This window comes from Balearica regulorum, chromosome 8 (assembly GCF_011004875.1).
Source record: "Balearica regulorum gibbericeps isolate bBalReg1 chromosome 8, bBalReg1.pri, whole genome shotgun sequence".
In the NCBI taxonomy this organism is placed as follows: domain Eukaryota; kingdom Metazoa; phylum Chordata; class Aves; order Gruiformes; family Gruidae; genus Balearica; species Balearica regulorum.
In genome coordinates, this window is record NC_046191.1 from 2,544,405 (window position 1) to 2,563,481 (window position 19,077).

The following is a 19,077-nucleotide window of genomic DNA, read 5'->3' on the forward strand; positions in this document are numbered from 1 at the left end:
GTGGGATCTGGAGTCTGCAGGTCTGATCCATCGAGTGCAAACCTAAGCGATCTTTAGTTATTTATTTATTTGTTTATTTATTTTCTTCTTCCCTGATTTTTTGCTTTTTGGAGAAGGTTAAATCCTTCGGACGGGCTCAGCAGGGGATGCGACGTGTCAAAGTTTTGCGGAGCTGGGACCGGGGCGGTGTGCTGCTGGAGGCACACCTGGGGCACATCCCGGAGTAGCCAGGACGGCTAGTGCCAGCTGATGCCATAAACATGCGATTAATTGCCCCCAAATCTTTATCACAGGGTAACTACAGATGCAGTGGGGTTACGAGCTAGCTATCGGTGCCATTTCTTCCAAGCAGTCATCGGTAGTTCCAGTTATCTTCCTTGGGTATCCCCCATCCCCACCGTATCGGAGCATCCCAGAAGCTTTAATCTCTCCGCACGACGCCCAGGGGAAGCGGAGCGGCGTAATGACTGACGGGGAGACGAGAGAGGGGTTCAAGGCACAGGTCCCCGGGGGGCAGGGACGCGAAAGGACAGGTTCAAATAACCAGGCTGCAAATAAGCAGCGTGGAGTGCAGAAAGCAAATAAAAAGCGTTATATTACAAACCTCACAGGAAGGGATCGGGATGGCACAATATATACAATTATAAGAGGAAGGTTGGAATTTTAATGCCTCCAGTGTTGTTCTGAAATTCAAAGAACTATGGAGCGGCCCCGCAGGGATGCGCTGCCCTGCGGGTGCCGGGGCGGTTTGTTTGCTGTGCCGGCTTTGGGCGCACGTCCCCTGGAAGCTGGGGAGAAGCCGCCCGGTTTGGGGGGGCCGGAGGCACCCCAGCACGCGCCAGGGGCCAGGCTGTAGGGACGGGGACGCCGACCCTCGTGCCACCCCAGCTCCGCTGACGGCACTCGGGGAAAGCCAAGGCTTTGGTCTCGGGTTGATTTTGGCACTCCTCACGTATTCCTCTGCTTTTTGACCTGCAAATTTGTGGGTTTAGACCGGGTTTGTTTTCTAGCTTACGTAGCTTTTCTCTCCTTGTATTTATCTGCCCTTGCCCCCTCAGACAGAGCTGCGCGGAGGGAATACATCCCTTCTCTGCCTCCGGATTGCTGCGACACTGAACCCCGGCATCACCCGCACCCCTCCCGCCGGGTTTGGCTCCTTCGCCCACGGGTGCCGAGGCTGACCCTGGGCCATGCCTCTGCTGTCTCACCTCCCGGGCAGTGCTTTCCCTGCTTATCATCCTTTTTTTTTTCATTTCTCCTAATAATTGCTGAGTCTCTGCTTACTCCAAACATGGGACCAAGGGCCCCGAGCTGCTATTTGGGAATTAAAGAAAAAAGCAAAGAACGATTGGATCTGCAAGCCGGTAGTGACGGGACGAGGCACTTCAGCTTACGGCTTTTAATTCCCTCTGCCAAAACACGCGTGATGGATTACCCAGGCACAGGCAATAGCCAGAGCCTTGCTGTGCCCGATGCTTTTACTGGGGGAAGTTAAATAGGAAAATAAAAACCACTTTACGTGCAACAAGGATGGGAGGGCGGGAGCAACCGGCTTCATCCGCACTGTCAGACTGGCTTTTTAATCGGTGTTTTGGATTATATCAAATAACGGAGCTGGCTGTTAGACAGGACCCAAACAGCAGGACTGTGTCCCAGCCCAAAACCTGAGGGATCCCCTTTAGTGAGAGATTTTTCTTTTGGGTTCAAGCGAGGATGTTCTGACTCCTCTTCTTCCTCCCTCTTCCTCTTCCTCCTCGGCTCCTGCAAAGAAACCCCAGGTCAAAAATGACCTGCTACCTGCAGGCACGTCCCGCAGCCTCAGCTCGTGCAGAGCCCGGCTTTCAGCAGAGATCGGGTATAACTCACACACAGACACCGCCAGCACAGGGATAAGCAGGAGAAAAAAATTTATTTACATCTTTCGAGCAGTAACACAGCTGCGGCGATTCACCGGGAAGAAACTCCAGGAAGAAAACGGCGTGACATGCCAGCGGTGCCCCGCGCGCGGGAAGACCCTCCTCCCACCACACAGTATCTTGGGTCGGTACAAAATTGCTGTCGCTTTAGAAAAGGCGTGAGATTCACAGTAAAGTACCAAAGGGGAGCGCGGCGGGGAGGAAAGGCGAGGGACACGTGTCGCTCCGGGACCTCATCCCTGCCGGTATTTGGTCAATGAAAACGCACCATACGACAACAACTGTAGAAAAATCCATCCCAAGGGCTCAATGCATGCACAGTCGTGGGATTTCTACATCTACTACAGGGCTCAAAGCCTTTAAAACAAGCGCTCGGGCGGCTCTCCTGGGGCAAAGACATCTGCAAGCCCTGTCCTGCCGCCGGGCGATGCCGGGGACAGCCCCTCTGCAGGAGGCATTTTGCAGCAGCAGGGGATGAGACACAAGAGTCAGGCAAGGGAAAGCAGGGAGCAGCCCCCCTGCCCCGAACTCAGCCCCGGCAGAGCCGCCCGCCGTGGCCAGGCTGCTTTTATAGCCTAAACACCCCCCCCATCATCTCCTCCCCTCCTGCCCAACACTGTTAGAAAGAAAAGAGCACGTGAATTTTTGCTATTTCTAGATTTTGTAGTTAAAAACAGCCCAGACCTTCATCTGAGGGTCATGGGAAAATCTAAAATCTTTCTTAAATAGGATTTCATTGCAGGGTGGAAGATTTGCGTCCTCCCAGCCCGGGAGCTCCGGGGGGGATGAAAAGGCCCTCAGGGACAGCAGTGAAACCCCACGGTCCCTCCACTCTCTGGATGGGAAGCGGGATGCGGAGCCCTCCCCGGTGCATCATCGCTTTCACCCGCAGGCAGGCGACGAGCAGGCAGCACGCGGGCAGAGATCTCGCTTGGCAGATGCCCGACGGCTTCTGGTTCCGTTATCAGGAGAGCACCGGGGCAGAGCTGCCTCTGATCGAGAAAGCAAACATCAGCTGCTCCTCTGATAGCACGAGGATACGGGTGGCTCAGCAGGGATAAAAGACTCCCGGGGATGCCCTGAAGTTTCGCACACGGAGCCCGGGCATCCCTAGAAAAGCCAGTCAGCTCCCCCTCCCCGGCCGCAGGTCCATTCTCCAAGAAAAAAAATAAAACCAGTGACATTTCAGCACAGAAATTTGCCCAGGCTGCTGTAATTAATCCAACGGGTGTCGGGGAGTGACAGGTTTTCTGCCCTCCTGCTGAGCCACCCATGGCAGACTGCAGCACGCTCTGCGAAAGCGAGAGCTTCGTGCAGAGTTCCCAAAACTGGATGCTAAAATTCAGCGCCTTTTTTTTTTTTTTTGTTAAAACCTTTAAAAATACACATCTTGCTTTTTTTTTCTTAAATATGTAATCTATAAAATAAGGCAACTCAAGGAGACAAAAACATCCCCATTGCTTAGGTACTGCATCCTACCACTAAAGCGGGCTACAGTACTTCCAGTCGAGAAAAACCACTCCACCCGGCCGCAAAGCTCCTGCGCACAAGAAGAGGAGCGACACGCTCAGGTGATGCTGTAAATCTTGGGGAAATGCCTGGGCACGGCCCTCGGCAGCCCCTGCATGCGTCCCGAGTAAGGGGAGGCTCTCATCCCTCCGGGGGGTCGTGGGGAGGGAGCCGCTTCTGCCAGGGCTGCTGCAGCCGCAGCGGGAACCGCGTAGGGAACACCCCCGTCTCCAGGGGACCTCGGGGACAAAGGCAGCACAGAAGATGGAATGACTTGATTTCTCCCCAAAACTGAAGCACACATTAAAGTAAATCTTTGGGAGAAGCTCTTAGAACATGACTGTATCTCGTAGTATTAAAAGCTATAAACAAGGTAAGCACAAAGGAGTGCAACTCATCCCCAGCACAGATCCTGCTCAGTGTCACAGCAGCTCACAAAAACTAGACTGTACAGCAGCTTTTTATAACAGGGGGTTCATCTCTCTCCATGGAAGATGCACAAGAGCGTGTTTTACCTCCAATCTTTTCCCTCTTTTACATGTATTAAATGCTGGAAATGAGATCTTCACATTTCTGAGCTTCGCAGTGTACGCATTTTCCATGCTGCTCACCAATTCCCACTTGGCCAGGTCTTGCTTTTTAGAGCTTTATTTCTCTGAGAAATAAATTTAATTAATAGAAAATAATTTATAGATAAAAAATCCCCCAACCTAGAGAGTAATCTGCAGCAAACGATACTGTGGAGCAATGGGATGGCACATTGTAGGTTCAAACAGAGACCGGGGTTTGTAAGGAGGTGGCAAGGACATGATGGCAAGCTGCGTAAACCTGGTATGATCATTACCCTGTGTGCGTACTTGGACCGCAGGCAGGAATACTTTATAGCCTCAGAAGAGAAAAATAACACCCCTTATTCTAGCAGACTTGACCTCATAAGCAAAGATCTTTTCACCCCAATACTGGCTATAACCGTGTATCCCCCAACGTCACCCAGTACACCCGGGGAAGGGACTTTAGATGCCTCACGATCGCCTAATCTGAGCACAGCCCCAGCACCGCGCAGAGAAACCCAATCCGTGACGGCGTTAACTCTTGGTCCTTGGCACAAGCTGTTTAGTTCTCCTCGTCCGAGAGGACAGGTGGGATCTTGCTGGAAAGCAAGGTGTACACGTACGGCCAGATCTTGTTGGTCTCTGTCCCCGAGAAGGAGTGAAGGATGCCCCTGCTCCTGGCAGAGAGATGGAAGGAGAAGTCAGGACCGGGGTAAGCCAAACCCCTATAACCACGCAGAATCACGTTACCCAGGAGAACAGCTCAGCCGCGTACCCCTAAGGACCACTTGCTCTCTAAAGCAGGTTAGAGACATAAATCAGCAGGATTTATTCATGTGCTGAAGCAAGCGGGAAAATCAGGGCCCCAGTTCTCCCCCCTCCCATACAAGACTGCTTTTGGCCCCCCCTACTTCTGCTTTTAAAAGCGCTCCCGGGCGCTCACCCCCTTTCAGCAGTGGATTGCCCCCCTACGGCGATCCAGCCGTTCCCAACTTGGCCAGGGGACAACTGCCCCAAACTAACAGCAGCACAGAAGGGACGAGCCTTGAAACGTGTCTGTGCTGACAGCACAGAATCCCAGGAGCCCAGACTGGTTTGGGTGGGAAGGGACCTCCCAGCCCATCCAGTGCCACCCCTGCCATGGGCAGGGACACCCTCCACTAGCCCAGGTGACCTTTCCAAGGTCCACAGCAGACCCGTCCAAGCCAGCCCCGGGGTCTCACCCTTCTCCTGCCCTCTTGCCACTCACCCTGTACCTAAACACCTCGGGGCCCCGGACCGATTTTTTGCAGGGTGACTGCACAGCACGTGCTGCCCTGGACCTGCGCAGCACAGGGCAAAGGAGTTTATTTGAATCGGCACCCGGGTGCGTGCAGGAGGGGAGCCGGTCTCTGCAAAGGCACGGTCCCCAGCCACCCGCAGACCCTCGGCTCGCTCAGCGACAGCTCTGCGTGGGCAGAGCAGAGTGCAGGGGCTCCTCGGGCTGTCGGGATGCGGTCAGTGGAAACAGCTCTCGTGCCTGGTTTTACAGGCACGCCGTGATTTATTCACGTGGTCCAACTCACTTGTACAACTCTATCACTGGCTTTGCAGCATCTTTGTATTTTCTCAGCCTGGCAGCAACGGCCTCAGGTTTGTCGTCCTCGCGCTGGACCAGCGGCTCGCCCGTCAGGTCATCGACGCCCTGCGGGAAGGCAAACACCATCATGGGGATGCAGCCACCGGCCCCATCGCCCGCGTTGCAGTTCCCTGCCACGCAACCGCTGCCAAATGCCTCGTCCTGCTCCGCATCGATCGAGCATCCTCAGACGGCATTTAACATAAATCCCATTTTCCTAATTAACACTTAGCACAACTCCTTCAGGCTGGCTCCCGAGGGCAAACCCCGCCGGTGCTCCGTGCTTACTACCTGGGATTTCTTCCCCGACGCTTTTTTACAACCTGAGCTCACGCAGAGAAAAGCTTCTCTGATTTTTTCCCTCTGTGAATTGCTCCCAGCCGGCACTACCGCGACGCTACGGGCTCTTACGTGGACGTGGGGGGGGTTGAAGTCCATGTTGTACACCCTCCCGCTGGCCGGGTGGACCCAGCGGGCGCTCAGGCGATCCTTCAGCGTCTCGAAGGGAATGTTCAAGCTGATCACCAGGTCCAGCTCGCAGATCCTGTCCAGCGCCTCGGCTTGCCCCAACGTCCGAGGGAAACCTGTGCAGGCACCACAGCAGAAAGGGGCTGTCAGGAGAGGGAGGAAAGCAGCACTGACGGAGTCAAAACCACCCGTCGCGCAACCCTGGAGCTACAGAACCAGCGCAGCTCCTCGCTATAGCGCAAGCGGTGTGAAAGGCAAGCATCCACCATATGGCTACAATAAAAAATAGCTCCTACAGCACCGACTCCCGAAATACAACACACGGGTCGCCGTGAGCTCATTTCTTCCTGCAAAGTCGTGTCTGGTGCAGGGCTGGCGTCCCTGCACTGGGGCTGGAGGCAAGAAAGAGGGCACAGGCAACAGCAAAACGGGGATAAATGCTGGAATTACAAAGAAAAACCTGAAGGAAACAAAACACTGTGCACAGATGGGTAACACACTGCTGGTTAACAGGGAGGGCACCAAGGACACTGCAATAAAATGGTTGGTACAGCCATCACCCAGCTCTCTGAAACCCCCGTGCTCCGAAGGTACCGGGCGGTACATTTCTTCGGAAAAGCCAGCGAACGGTGGGAGCATCCACTCTCGCTGCCAGACCCCAACCACAGGGGACTCCGAGCCAGTCCCCTCTCCAGTTTTCTCTGCTGACAACACCCTTTTTTCTTTTTTTTAACCTTTTTTTACATCCATAAAACCCTCTAAGACCTCCCAAGCTTTTTCCAAGCAGAGTATTATTAGCCAAGAGCTCGTCAGGACATCAGCACAGGGAATTAATCGGCCATTATGAGGAAGGATACATCTAGTCTGTCTTACCAAGTAAAGTCTGTTATTTATGTTATTTATGTTATCAAACTGACCACTTGAAATAAATACGCTTCTTGTCACCGTACTGCTGGACTGGGGCTCTGACTGTGGCCACCGCTCACACCCCCAGGCAGGTGAATTCCCCCAAAATTAGGAGGACGAATGTGATGGAGCAGGGCTGCCAGCATCGCTGCTGCCTGAATTCAGATTTTAGCTTTCTGGTCAACCCGTCCCTCGAACATCTTGGTATAAGCGGAGGTCAGCACACAAAGGAGGTGGCTCCCGAAATCCTCGTTACCAGCCCACGGCTGGAATTGCTTCACCCTTGCAGCACCCTCAACACAAAGCCGTCACAAAACGGGAGCTGGTCCCCGGGCCAGGCTGCTGGGGGTCGTACCGTGATAAATCAACATCCCGAGCTGCAAGAACCCAGATCTGAGCGTGTCGACACAAACCCCCATTGATGCGTTGAAATGCCAGAGTTTTAATACGACAAAATACGTAGGTGTTTACACAGTGCTCGTTGCTGTAACATTTGTGAGTCGCCATGTTCCCAGATGAATTAAGTGGCATTATGGTAAGAATAATTAAATTTTAATAGTGGGGACTCACAGGCATCTTCAAAGCAGCCTGAACCTACAGGGCTTGAGGTCTCTGACATCCTCCCCACGAGCCCAGTGGGGTGACGCTGCCAGACCCCTGGTGTCAACGCTGCCAGACCCCTGGTGTCAACGCTGCCAGACCCCTGGTGCCCCCCGGGGTGAGAAGAGCTCGGCCGGCCCCCAACCCCACCACAAGCCACCCCTCCTCTGGGGCCACCCAGGGCCACGTGAGGAAGAAGTCCGGCTCCAGCAGCCCTCCAGTCCATGGCACTAAACCACCGACTTATTTGAGTTGTAAACTATTTTGTATTTTCCCTATCAGGAGCCTCAGAGCTCTCTGGAAGCCCAAGTCTGTTATAAATCAACTGGCTCGGTCTTATTTACGTATTCACCGACTCTTTGAAAGAGCTTCAGCAGATGGGCAAGGGAGGGTTTCTCCCCCTGCAACAGCCGTGGCCGCTCGTCCCCATACGTCACCCTTGCCTGTGTCCAACACCGCAGGTAAGCGTGACCTGCTGAGCCCTGTCCCATCCCCTAACCAAGCCCCAAAGCAATTTCCAGAGCTGCCATCGGCACTTGCCAGCTCCCGGGCCACCGGCAGCGACGCACCACGGCTGCTGGCACGCAGGGTCACCGCCGAGGGCTGCAGGAGCTCCGGGCGAACCCTCTGCTGCTCCTCTCGCCGCCTGCCTCGCCGGTTGGCTCTCAGCATCTTCTCCACCCGCACCTCAGGTGGCTTTCGGGCTTGGGAGGAGTAGCTCCTTCGCACACGTACGGAGGCGGTAAGAGGTTCTTCTTGGCTTGCCTCCAGCCCCGCTCTGCTCGCTGGCTCTGCTTTACGAAACACCCATCTCCTTTCCCTGCCTTTCCCTCTCCCGGACGCGTGCCAGGGGCCCAGCTGGACGCGCACGTGCTGCTGCTCAGGGCAGAGGGAAGAAAGACCCGTGGGCAGATGCCTCTGCCAGCAGGTCGGCTCCTGCCTCTCCTCCCACGACCAATGCAGGCACCTTCTGTTTTTTCTCTCTCCTGGTGCTGCCAAACCATTAATAGCAAAATAACATTTTAAAGGGGGCTGGGATTTTCCCGTCCAGAGGGGACGCCAGCAGCATACTCACCATCGAGCAGCCAGTGCTGCTCTCGACGCTTCTCTAGCTCCGTCATCATCATGCGCGTGATGACGTGGTCCGGCACCAGAAGGCCTCGCTCAAGGTACTGCTTTGCCAAGACGCCAACTTCTGTTCAAGAGAAGGAAAAAAAAAAAAAAAAGCAAAGCATGACATTTCCTCTTAAAAAATATCGCTCCCCCTCAAATTCTGCCTTTCCTCCCAAATTACTGATCGAGGAGCCGTTCGGCAGCATCCCTCTGCTCCTGACAGCCAGAGGCCACGTGGTCCTTTTGGTGCTGCAGAAATGGAAATGCCTGAAATACCCGAGCGCAGGGACACAGCGAGCACCGGCCAAGCCCGCGAGCCCTGCCAGCCAGCCGACAGCAAGGGGCCCACGCCGGACACGCGCAGCACGTGCTACGCACGAAGCTCCTTCGGTTTTGGAGAAGGCACCAGTGTGGTTACGGGTGACACTGGCATGGATATTAAATGTCGCAAAGACACTGGAGCAGCAACAAGGGACGCAGCCAACCTCCCCGTACCTGCGACGACGGGATGCTCACCCCATCCCAGACCGCAGATCTGGCCAACATCCCGCTGCCTGGCTCACCGCTTGCTTTAAAGCGACGTCAGTGCCAAACACAGGATGCTAATAACGCTAATAATGCCTCTTCCTACGTGCACTGAGCCACAGCTGCAAAACCTTGTGCCTCAGAGGAGGTTTCCAGTAAAACCCTGAGGACAAACGATGCGTTTGAGCAACGCTTGCAGATCTGGCAGCGTTTGGCTCATAAGCAGAAAGTTTCCACGTACAACCACCACCGGGAAAAGCTGGCGTCATCATTTAGAAATGATCTGCAGAGGTGCAAATTCACCATTGCACGTGCAAAACGTGGCAGTAAACAGGGATCACCAGTGAGCTCACGCAAGCCCCAAACCTCAAAGTGTTCGTTAAATCGCTGCTGAAAGCAGAAGACGGTTTCCCATCCAAAGAGCTTTAAGACTTCAGATACGTTCTGATAAGAAAATTATTTCCAAGACCAAATCCTTGAGAAGATAATTGCGGTGTAACTGCAAGGTAAATATACCTTACCAGGCTCCTGCCTGGCTCTCCCCCGCGGCGCTCAGCTGGAGCCAACAGCGCTGGAGGAGAAGCCAGCCGTGGTTTCTGCACAGGTCACACCGGGTCTGGACCCACCTTCACGGCAGCCTGGCATCACCCGGGCAGCCACTGCCAGCAAGCAATGTCATAAGGGTTTATCCTGCTCGTATTTTTATTGCAACTGGGGTAAAGCAGACGTTACTTCAAGGAGAGATGCAATAAAGTCAGTTCTTTCTTACATTACAGTTTGCCTGCGATTTTCTTTTAGCCACTCGGAGACAAAAACAAACTGTTTGGAAAATGCAAATATTCTTTGCCACTGCGTGTGGCAAGTCCTGATCCTGCTATCAGAAGAGGTCCAGCCTTTTCCTCTTGGACCAGGATGTCTTCTGCTCCCCTCCCACAGCAGCTGAAATAGCACTTGTCACCAGAAACGAACAATTTTGCAATCAATTTTTGCAAGATTTCTGGTGAGGACAGCACATTTTAGCCCTCCCAAAGTATGAGTCCTCTCTAAAAAAACCCCACAGGATCCTTCATTTGGAGGCAGGCTCTGGTTTTCCAGACTGCAGCAAGATGTCGAAGCAGGCAGGGGCCTGCACCTGGGCGCGGGCTGAATTCCTGAGCTGCAGGAGGGGGGTTTGCAGGAGAGTTCATCTGACCTAACGGAGGGAACCTGATGCAGCCAGCACGGATCCCCCCGGGAGCGCAGGGTCGGGGCGTGCGCAGGAAACCTCACAGGCTCCCGAAACAATCTGCAGAGGATGCCTGGCAGGAAAGCGGGGCAGGTCGGGGCTGCCGGCCGAGCCACGCTCCCCGCTTGGAAACCTGCCTCCGAAACAGGGCAGGCGGCAGGCGCTGAGTCACCGGCCCGCGGGGCTGAGTCACCGCAGGGACGGTGACCGCGTCCCCCTCCGCTGAGCAGCTCTTTGCTCAGAGCCACGGTGGCTGCCAAGCAGCAAGAGCAGAAAATACCTTTTTTCAGGGACAAGTTTTTTTGTTGCTGCCCATACGTCATCAGCGCTGCTGGCAGCTCTTCCTGCCTGGGAAAGCGAAGGACACGGGGATGGAAATAATACATGATGTCTTATGCAACCAGCATGGAGACCTGCTAAGGCATAAATATTATCACATCCGCCTACATTTTTTAATATTTATCCACATGGTCTGCACATTGCCAGAGGCTTGCAGGGAACGCGCTGGCCGGCGGGGCAGAGCCGCTCCCAGGGCAGAACCCAGCGGCGATGAGGCTGGAGCTGCAGCAGAAGGTCCTGCGGCCGCCCCGAGGACATCCAAGGGACCGGCTGTGGCTCGGCAGGGCTGCTGGAGCTGGGCCTGGTGCTGCAAACCAAAAAAACACCGAGCCACAGTTGTGAAATCTGGAAATACAGCGGAGGCCCACAGCTCTGCATCACAGAGGCTGCAGTTTTCCCACACCCCCGATACGGGCAGCAACTCTCCACTGCTCAGCGATGGAGGACTCCTGCTGCCGGGGATGCTGCTCCTCTGCGCCCGCCACGCGTGCCGGGGGGCACACAGCAGCATGGGGGACGTGCACTGGCACAGGGAGCATGCACCAGCACGGGGGTGCAGACACCGGCGCGGGGTGCACATAGCAACGTGGGGGGCTGACACCGGCACGGGGGGGCAATGCTCTACCATGGGGGTCCACGCACCAGCACAGGGCGCTGACTGCTTCCAGACAGCTACTGGAGCCCTCCAGCCTCTCCTCCAAAGCACGCGTGGCTCCTCTCACCGAGGAGGAACAGGCATGTATTTTGCACCAAGGACCTGCAGAGCTGCCTGGTCCCTGGACCCCCGACACCCCGGATGCGCCGGAGCGCATCACCCCTGCAGCGCGGCCCTGCTCCCGCGGGGTTTCTTCAAGGCAGTCTTCATCTCCAGTTTTTACATCTGCCATCCCCTTCCCAGACACGCCGGCCATCAGCCCCAGAGCCCACCCTGCCCCACGCAAGCTCCCCTGGTGCGGCGCTCCCCAGCCCCGAGCCAAAGGGGAGCAGGGTTTGGGCAGCCCTTCCCGAGCAGGGTGGAAGATCCCGGTCCCCCCGCGTGAGGAGCTGGGCTCAGCCCCACCGCGCTGCACGGCGTCGGTGCAAGCACCAAAATCCCCGTTGTCGTGGCCGGTGCAGAAAGGGGTTGCGTGCATTGCTCTGCAGTTACTACAGGTAGGAAGGGGCTGCTTAGCCGGTGCTTGTGCTGCCTGAACCGGGCGAGCAGTGGGTGCTCCTGGCAGTGCTGAGCTCCACGCAAAAAGGCCTCTTGACTCATGGGCTTAATCCCATTAATCTAATGACCGTGAGTTTAATCCACCCAGGACTTCAAGCTCTCTGTGGCTTCCCCAAGGAGACCCTGATCTGCAGCCATCCCTCCTTATCAAAGCAACACGGAGTTCCACCCCCGAGGGACGTCTCCTTCCCCTGAGGCCACGAGCAACTAACCAGCCACCCAGGACCAGGCTGGGGGAGAGGCTGTTCCCAAACACTGCGCTGGGCAGCCTCCAGACCCTGCACCATAACCCCGGACTTTCTCCCCCACGGCACAACTTTCTACATGATTTTTTTTTTTTTATTTAGGCTCCAGCAACACGATCTGGAGTTAACGGAGAGGAGAAACGGCGGGTGGTTAACGGAGCACTGACCGCAGCCGCCTGTGCACCAGCGCAGTTAAGCTGCAACAACCCCGGCCAGCCGGGGCCAGACGTCACCCCGGTTTTGGGACCCCGGGACCTCTTTCCCGACACGGATGTGTCATCCAGGACCCTCGCTCCCAGCCCATCCGCGCCGGCGGGACGTCACGAAGCACGTTAAAGGGAGCGGTGGGACAGATGACCCACATGTCTCTGGGGGGGGATGCAGACCCTCAGCCAAAGCCGCCTGGAAAAGAAATTCAGTTGTATTTCAAATTAACTGCTGAGTCCTGCTAAGACCTCGGGATGCTGCCAATGCCAGAGACAACCACCTGGGTGCCGGGGCAAGTACTGGCCAAGGAAATCGCTCACCACCTTCCGGCACCCCTGCCTAACACCAAAAACGCAGTTTCTAACTCTTCCAAGAACTTGACGCCTCGCAGTGGCAAGCAGGAAAATCCCCTGTGCATCGATGCCTGCCTGCCGTCCTCGGTCCGAGATTACGCTAAAACCACGGGACTGACGGGTCCCTCGGGAGCAGCAGTTCTGTAATGGTTCTGCTCGTATCGAAGGGCCCCGGCTCCCCTGAAATGCAAAGCCAGTGGCACAGATGATAAACTCGGGCGGAGAGTCTACTTCCACCTGGTTTCCCCCGGAGCTGGTACACCGCAGCGCCGTCATGTAACAGCTTGTCCAAAGCAAACAGGGGGAAAAAAAAAAAAAAAAAAAAAAAAAAAAGCAAATAGTTGCAGCTTACTGAGAGCTGTAACCAGAGGCTGAGTCAAAGGTGGGACCCGAGCGTCATGCCAGCTGTACCAAACTAAGGCTGGTTTACTCCTGAGTAATTTTACAAACATTTCTCAGTGCTGCTTCCTTCGGGGAGCTGACTTTACCCCATGCACTTTGGGAAATACCTTCAGCTAACTCCGTTCACAGCCCCTTCTTCCTTCTCCGGAGTCCCCAGAGCAACTCTACAGCAAAAGTATGAACCGAAATATAAAATCCAGGAAAATCACTTGTTTAGACCTTGATCGTGCAAGTTCCTGGGCGGGCACGCAGTCTCACCGTGCTGCTGTGCTCCTGCACGCTGTACCTCTGCTTGCTTTTCACCCAGGCCTTCTGTCCTCCGGCCAAAGCACTCGCCGGGATTTTCCTAATTTTGAGCCTCTCTCCAAAGGAAATATTATTGTCCTTTATATTTATAAAAGGAAATCTGGATATTTTTAAATGAGTGACCAGCGCAGGGCTGTGTGCAACACCCTTGCCAGAGCACTCAGCTCTCCAAAACTTTACCCTCCCTTTTTTTTTCTCCCCCTTTTTGTTACCCTTCCAAAAAGGGAAATCACTTCTAGGTTCTCTCGGCTTGTTTTGTATCGATGCCGTTTACCGTTCCTCTGCCCGGTGAGTCAGCTTCCCCTCTGGGTCAGTCTTTCATACATTAGCAGAGGAGAGAAGGAACTGTTGGAAAAAAGAAATATGCTGGGATCGCCTAACGGCAGCTGCGGAGGAACCGGAGCGCAAGCCGGGGTGCAGCACTCGCTCCCGAGCCTCGCCGGGGCTGGGGAGCATCTCGCCGGCCGGCAGCGCTGCCCGGGGTTGCAGACACAGCAAAGACCATCAGTTCTCCCAGGAGCTTTGGCCCTGGGTGTCAAACACTGGCCGGGCAGGAGCAGAGAGCCGCCGCGGTGAAGCCGTGCTCCTGCAGGCAGGATCGCCCTGCCCGGGGGCTGCCCGCTGCACTCTCTGCCGCAAGCCCGAAAAGCTGGGTCTTGGGGGGGGGGGTGCCCTGTGCGGGGCAGGTGCTGCCACCCACCTCCTCGCTTTCTGGAAAGGACTTTCCTAAGGAGTGGGGGACACACGCTGGCACCCTGTAACCGGCTTTGCCAGGGGGGCTGTCACGGCACAGCACATCACGGCGCGGCACGGCACGGCACCCGGCCACAGCACCCTATGACCCGCAGCAATCTTCCCAGCAGGGTTTCCTCCGTGGACGAACGCACGTTCCCAATCCATCCCTCCCACCGTGGGTGTCGCACAGGCACAGCGTGCACCAGCGTGTCAGCCATCTGCCGTCCACCGCTTCGCAGTTTCTACCCCGTTCCTGTACAGCCACCTGAGGCAGGATGAAGTTATTATTAACACACGACCTGCGTCCCCGCACGCCGCCGTTAACCGCTGGTGCGCGACCAGGCGGGTTATTCACACCGCTGTCTCCAGAGCCGTACCCACCCGGCACAGGGATGGAACTGCTGACCGCCCCACAGCCATCGCGGCATCGGACCCCACTTTTGTTGGGGAGCTCCGTGAGCTCTGGCCAGAGGGAGAGGGCGATGAATGAGCTGTGGCTATCCAGGGAGGGGGTCCCCATCCCCATCCCCGCTCCGCTGAAGATGCCCCGGGGTTGCCAAACCCCCCGGCCCCGGTCCCCGCCGCCCCCCCTCGCCCCGACGGGGCGGCCCCGCGGGCACTCACCGCCGCCGCCGCCGAGGCTCTCCCGCAGGAATTGGCCGCTGGAGAGGTGCTGGAGCCCGAAGCTGCGGGCGATCCTCTCGCACACCGTCCCCTTACCCGAGCCGGGGGGTCCCAGCACCACCGCCCGCAGCAGCTTCGAGGCCATGGCCTGTTGCCGGAGCCCGGCCCGGGTCCCTGCGGGGCAGGACAGCGCGTCAGACGGCCCCGGCCCCCCGCGCCGTGCCGAGCCGCGCCGCTCCCCCCGCATCCAGCCGCCGCCGCCGCGGCCCGTACACATCAGCAGGGCGGGGGGGGGGGAGCACCGGCAGGCCGCACCGCCCGCCCGCCCGCCCCCTCGGGCCGCGGCACCCTGGGACTTGTAGTCCCGCAGCCCGCCCGCGCCGGGACGCGGCCCGACGGGGCCCCCAGGGCACGGCACGGCACGGCACAGCACGGCACGGCACGGCACGGCACGGCACGGCGCCGGGGTTCCCCGGCAAGGGGCGGGGGGGGGTGGGGGTCGCTGGGGACCCTGAGGCCCGGCTGAGGGTTGTACGGAACCAGCCGGCGGGACCGGCGGCTCTTCGGGCGGCCCCCGCACGGCCAGCACTGCGGTGGGCGTGGGGATGGGTGATGACCCCGAGCGCCCGTGGCTGCGCCCACGCAGAGCCTGGGTGACCACGGGGAGCGGGGGGGGGGGGGGTTTGAGGCCACGGCTGCAAGTGCAGGGGCAGGGAAACGCACAGCCTGAAAAACGCGCGACCCGCACACGCAGCTTGCACACGCAGCTTGCACACGCAGCGTGCACACGCACGGCTCGCAGACGCGCAGCCCGGCGCGTTCAGGCGGTGCCGGGAGGTAGCGCCAGCCGGGGGCGGGGGGGACACACGCTCCTCGCGCTGCCCCGCAGGGAGGTGCTGCGGGGGGTATGTGCGTGCGTGTGCGCGCGTGTGCGCGCCCGCGTGACTCTGCTGCCGAGGGCAGCTCTCTCGCACCCACGGCGAGACACCAGCCCCCCCCCTCCCCCCCCCCCGCGGGATGCGACAGGGCTGAGGGCCCACGGCGGCGCGTGCGGTGCGCCTGGTGCCCGCTGGTGTGCAAGACCGCGTGCCTACGCGTGCGCGTGGCCCTGCGCGCGCACACGCCTGCGTCCTTCCCCTCGCGCGTGCCCCACACCGCCTAGCTGGGCGCGCGCGTGTGCGTGCCCCACGCCGCGCGCGGCGTCTCTCTCTCTCTCCCTCTCCCCCCCCCCCCCGCCCGCGCGCCGCCGCACCCGCCCCCGGAAGCGCCCGTCACATGGCCGCGCGGCGCTGCCATAAACACACCAAGATGGCGGCCCTCACGCCGCCAGCCCGTGCTGCGTCATGCCGCCCCCGGCCCCGCCGAGCGCCGCGCCCGCAGGTGGGTCCGGCCCGGCCCGGGCCCGCGCCGCCCGCCGGCGAAGGGGGGGGAGAGGGAGGCGGCGGCGCCGGGGGGCGGCGCGGGGCCGGGGCGCGGCGCTCCCCCGTTGCGCACTATTATTTTCCGGGCGGCGATGTTTACGCGGGCGGGGCCTGCCGCCGTCGCGGGGGGTGCGGCCGCCCGCCGGGCCCCGCCGAGACCGCGGGAGGAGCGGGGCCGTCGCCGCCGACCTTTCCCTGGGTGGCTGCCAGCGCTCCGGACGGACGGCGAGTGGGGCGAGGGGAGCGGGGAGGGCGGAGCGGGGCGGGGGGGGGCCTGGGCCGGGCTCCCGGCGTTCCGCCGCGGCGGGGGCGAGCGGGCGGGCGCGGGGGCTGGGGAGGCCTCTGAGAGAGCGGTTTGCCGGCTGTGCCTTCCCTGCCCGGCCCGGCCCGCGGCTGTGTTGTCAAGGCTGCCGCCTGCCCCCTGGTTTCAGGTAACGCGTCTGGGGAAGCGTCGTCGAAGGAAAGTTGGGAGGGAGCAGCTGTGGCGGCCCCGGGACCCACCAGGGACCGGCGCTTCTCCCAGCCCTCCTCCTCCTCCTCCGACACAGCCTCTGTCCCCGTCATCGAAGCCATGTCATCGCTCTTCAGACCCTTCTATCGTCATAACTTGCTGTCTTATTTTCTTTCCCCTATAGACTTCTGCAGATTTTTTGTTAGTATCGTGCTAATCAAGATGGAAATCAGGTTTGGTACCTGTGCACCTCATAAGCTGCTGCAGAGGCAGGGTGAGAGTGGCTTGCAGTACTAGAAAATACTTGACCTGTGCGTAAAAGTGGGGAGTTGCAAGCCTTGTGGGCTGTGGTCAGGGCACACGAGTAATTCCGTCGGTGCAATGCTAAAAGAATTTTGGTTCATAGGAAACAAGTGAAAAATACGTAGAATTGTAGCCCTGAAGGGGCAGGTGGTGGAACCAGAGTTTAAGAAACAGCCAGACAAACTTACAAGGCTTTCAAAAGCGAAAACTGGCAGCAAACACTGGAAACCAGAGAGTTTTTTTAAAGCATATGGAAATATGCAGCGTCTTAGCAATAACAAGGACAAAAAAAAAAATGTGTGCTAGACTCCAAAACTAATGTGGGTTTTGCTTAAAAACAGGGTTCTTCACATGATAATGGGGAACCTACGGAGACTTTTTGCATCAAGTCTGTGTATCTGTAGTCTGAAGCAAAGCAAAAATCACATGCATGTTAGACGCGAGGAGACAAACCATATTTGTGTTGGACTAAGAGCTAGTTCCTCGCTGGAGAAAATGGCATACCCCCTTAGCATATGCATGTAACCCACACGGTCTTTGTGCCAGAGGGTGCTGGGGATTATTCACCTTTGCAGACGTGTATCTTCTCCCTTTGAACACCGTCTTAGTAATTGCTGGAGAATGGATTAAAATTTTGAAACAGCGGTCAAGGCATACTTGAACTATAGCGATTCTTCTCTCATCACCTCAGCCTGTGAAATGTAGGATTCCCCACCCTCCATTTATGCCATACTGAAAGCAGGAGGATTTTTCTACTGGAGTAGTAATGGTGGTGTAAAAATGCCTCAAAGCGAGAGTGAATGGTTCATCAGTTACGCAGCTTTCTTCCTTTTCAAAACTCACCATTGTACATACAGAATTTGTTAGTGTTTTTTACCAAGTTTTTTTGTTGCTTTTTCCCCAGCAACAGTGGATTCTTTAATGATTAATCTACAAATGGTGGTAAATCTGCAAGTTTTAGGATATATGCTTAAGTCATCTGTGTCATCTTACGTCAGTATTGCATAATCTGGTGACTGTCCCCTTTTTATGTAATGTATGTTTGTAGTTTGTTTTAAAATGTACAAATACTTTTTTCCACTGCGTGCTTCTCCTCAGATATTTCATATTTGTCTCTCCATTGCCCTCTTGAGTTAAAAACTTGTAAGACACCATTTTGATAGCTGGATCCAGTGGAGTGTTACATATTTCTCTTTCAAAAACAGTCTCCATAACATCTCGGGACATGCTCTTTGCCAGGTAAGTTATTTAGTGTTATACCACTGCTGGAGTTTCTGCTTCCTCCTGGTAGAAACATGACAGCAACTTCTACTTGTGAAGTCCATCAACATCACAAATGAACTCTTTATAAAAGCTTAATAACACATTAACTTTTATTATGTAAAACCGCTGTGTTTTTTAAACTCATTTCAGAACTCAAATGTATGTAATTCCCTTAACCACAAAGGTGTGTGCGTGTGGAAATAGTTCAATGATCTTTTCAGCAATGCCTGTTTTAAGGGAAGGTGGGGAAAAAAAAGGGGGGGGGAGGATGTGTAGAAACATAGGTTGATGTAAGCTTATAATTTAAGTAGCTTGCGGTGGAATCGTTTATTACACAATTTTGTATTTGGATCCTACGACCTAAAAATGTCGGCTGCATACTTGAAGCACCTCAAGCCTTTAGGCCCCTCTTCCGCTTACTCCCGCCGCAGTCCCTGGGAATCGCAGCTGGCTGCCTGGTGCTGGGCGCTGCTCCCGGCGAAGCCATCGGTGGGCGTAGGAACGGGTGTCTGCAATGCCGGCTCCAGAAAGGCGTGTGACAAACTCTGATTAAGCCCAGCTGAATGTGTTCGCAGCGCTGTAAAATTCCGCTCCGCTGGCGAAAGCTTGGCAGGCTCGGTGCAGTATACAGCGTGGTCACGGTGTGGTGCTACCCTCTTATTCACGCTGTTACTGATCCCGCTCCTCAGCTGTTGCAAGCGGTGTAGCTCCATTAACTTACCTGGCTCTCTGCCATTATACCCGCTGACTGTGGTTGGTGACATTCAGTACTCACGTAGCATAA

The 19,077-nt window shown here is 56.7% G+C and overlaps 1 protein-coding gene and 1 long non-coding RNA gene across 3 annotated transcripts; one reads left to right on the plus strand and one right to left on the minus strand.

Annotated features, from left to right (window-relative positions):
* Positions 1 to 1,890: 1,890 nt before the first annotated feature.
* On the minus strand, positions 1,891 to 15,145 carry AK4 (adenylate kinase 4). 2 transcript variants are annotated; one of them, XM_075759195.1, is made up of 6 exons: positions 14,856 to 15,145; positions 14,613 to 14,693; positions 8,644 to 8,763; positions 6,006 to 6,178; positions 5,542 to 5,660; positions 1,891 to 4,653 (listed from the first exon to the last, which is right to left on the minus strand). In XM_075759195.1, the coding sequence occupies exons 1-6, from the start codon at positions 15,130 to 15,132 to the stop codon at positions 4,539 to 4,541; spliced, it is 885 nt and encodes a 294-aa protein (XP_075615310.1). In that variant the 5' UTR covers positions 15,133 to 15,145; the 3' UTR covers positions 1,891 to 4,538. The 2 variants fall into 2 exon arrangements, with proteins under 2 accessions (XP_075615310.1, XP_075615311.1); XM_075759196.1 differs by lacking the exon at positions 14,613 to 14,693 and having other exon boundaries at positions 14,856 to 15,139.
* An 864-nt stretch (positions 15,146 to 16,009) lies between these two features.
* On the plus strand, positions 16,010 to 18,536 carry LOC142602713 (uncharacterized). The gene is made up of 2 exons (XR_012836475.1): positions 16,010 to 16,235; positions 16,912 to 18,536. It is a non-coding gene; the product is annotated as an uncharacterized LOC142602713 (long non-coding RNA).
* The last annotated feature ends 541 nt before the right edge of the window (positions 18,537 to 19,077 follow it).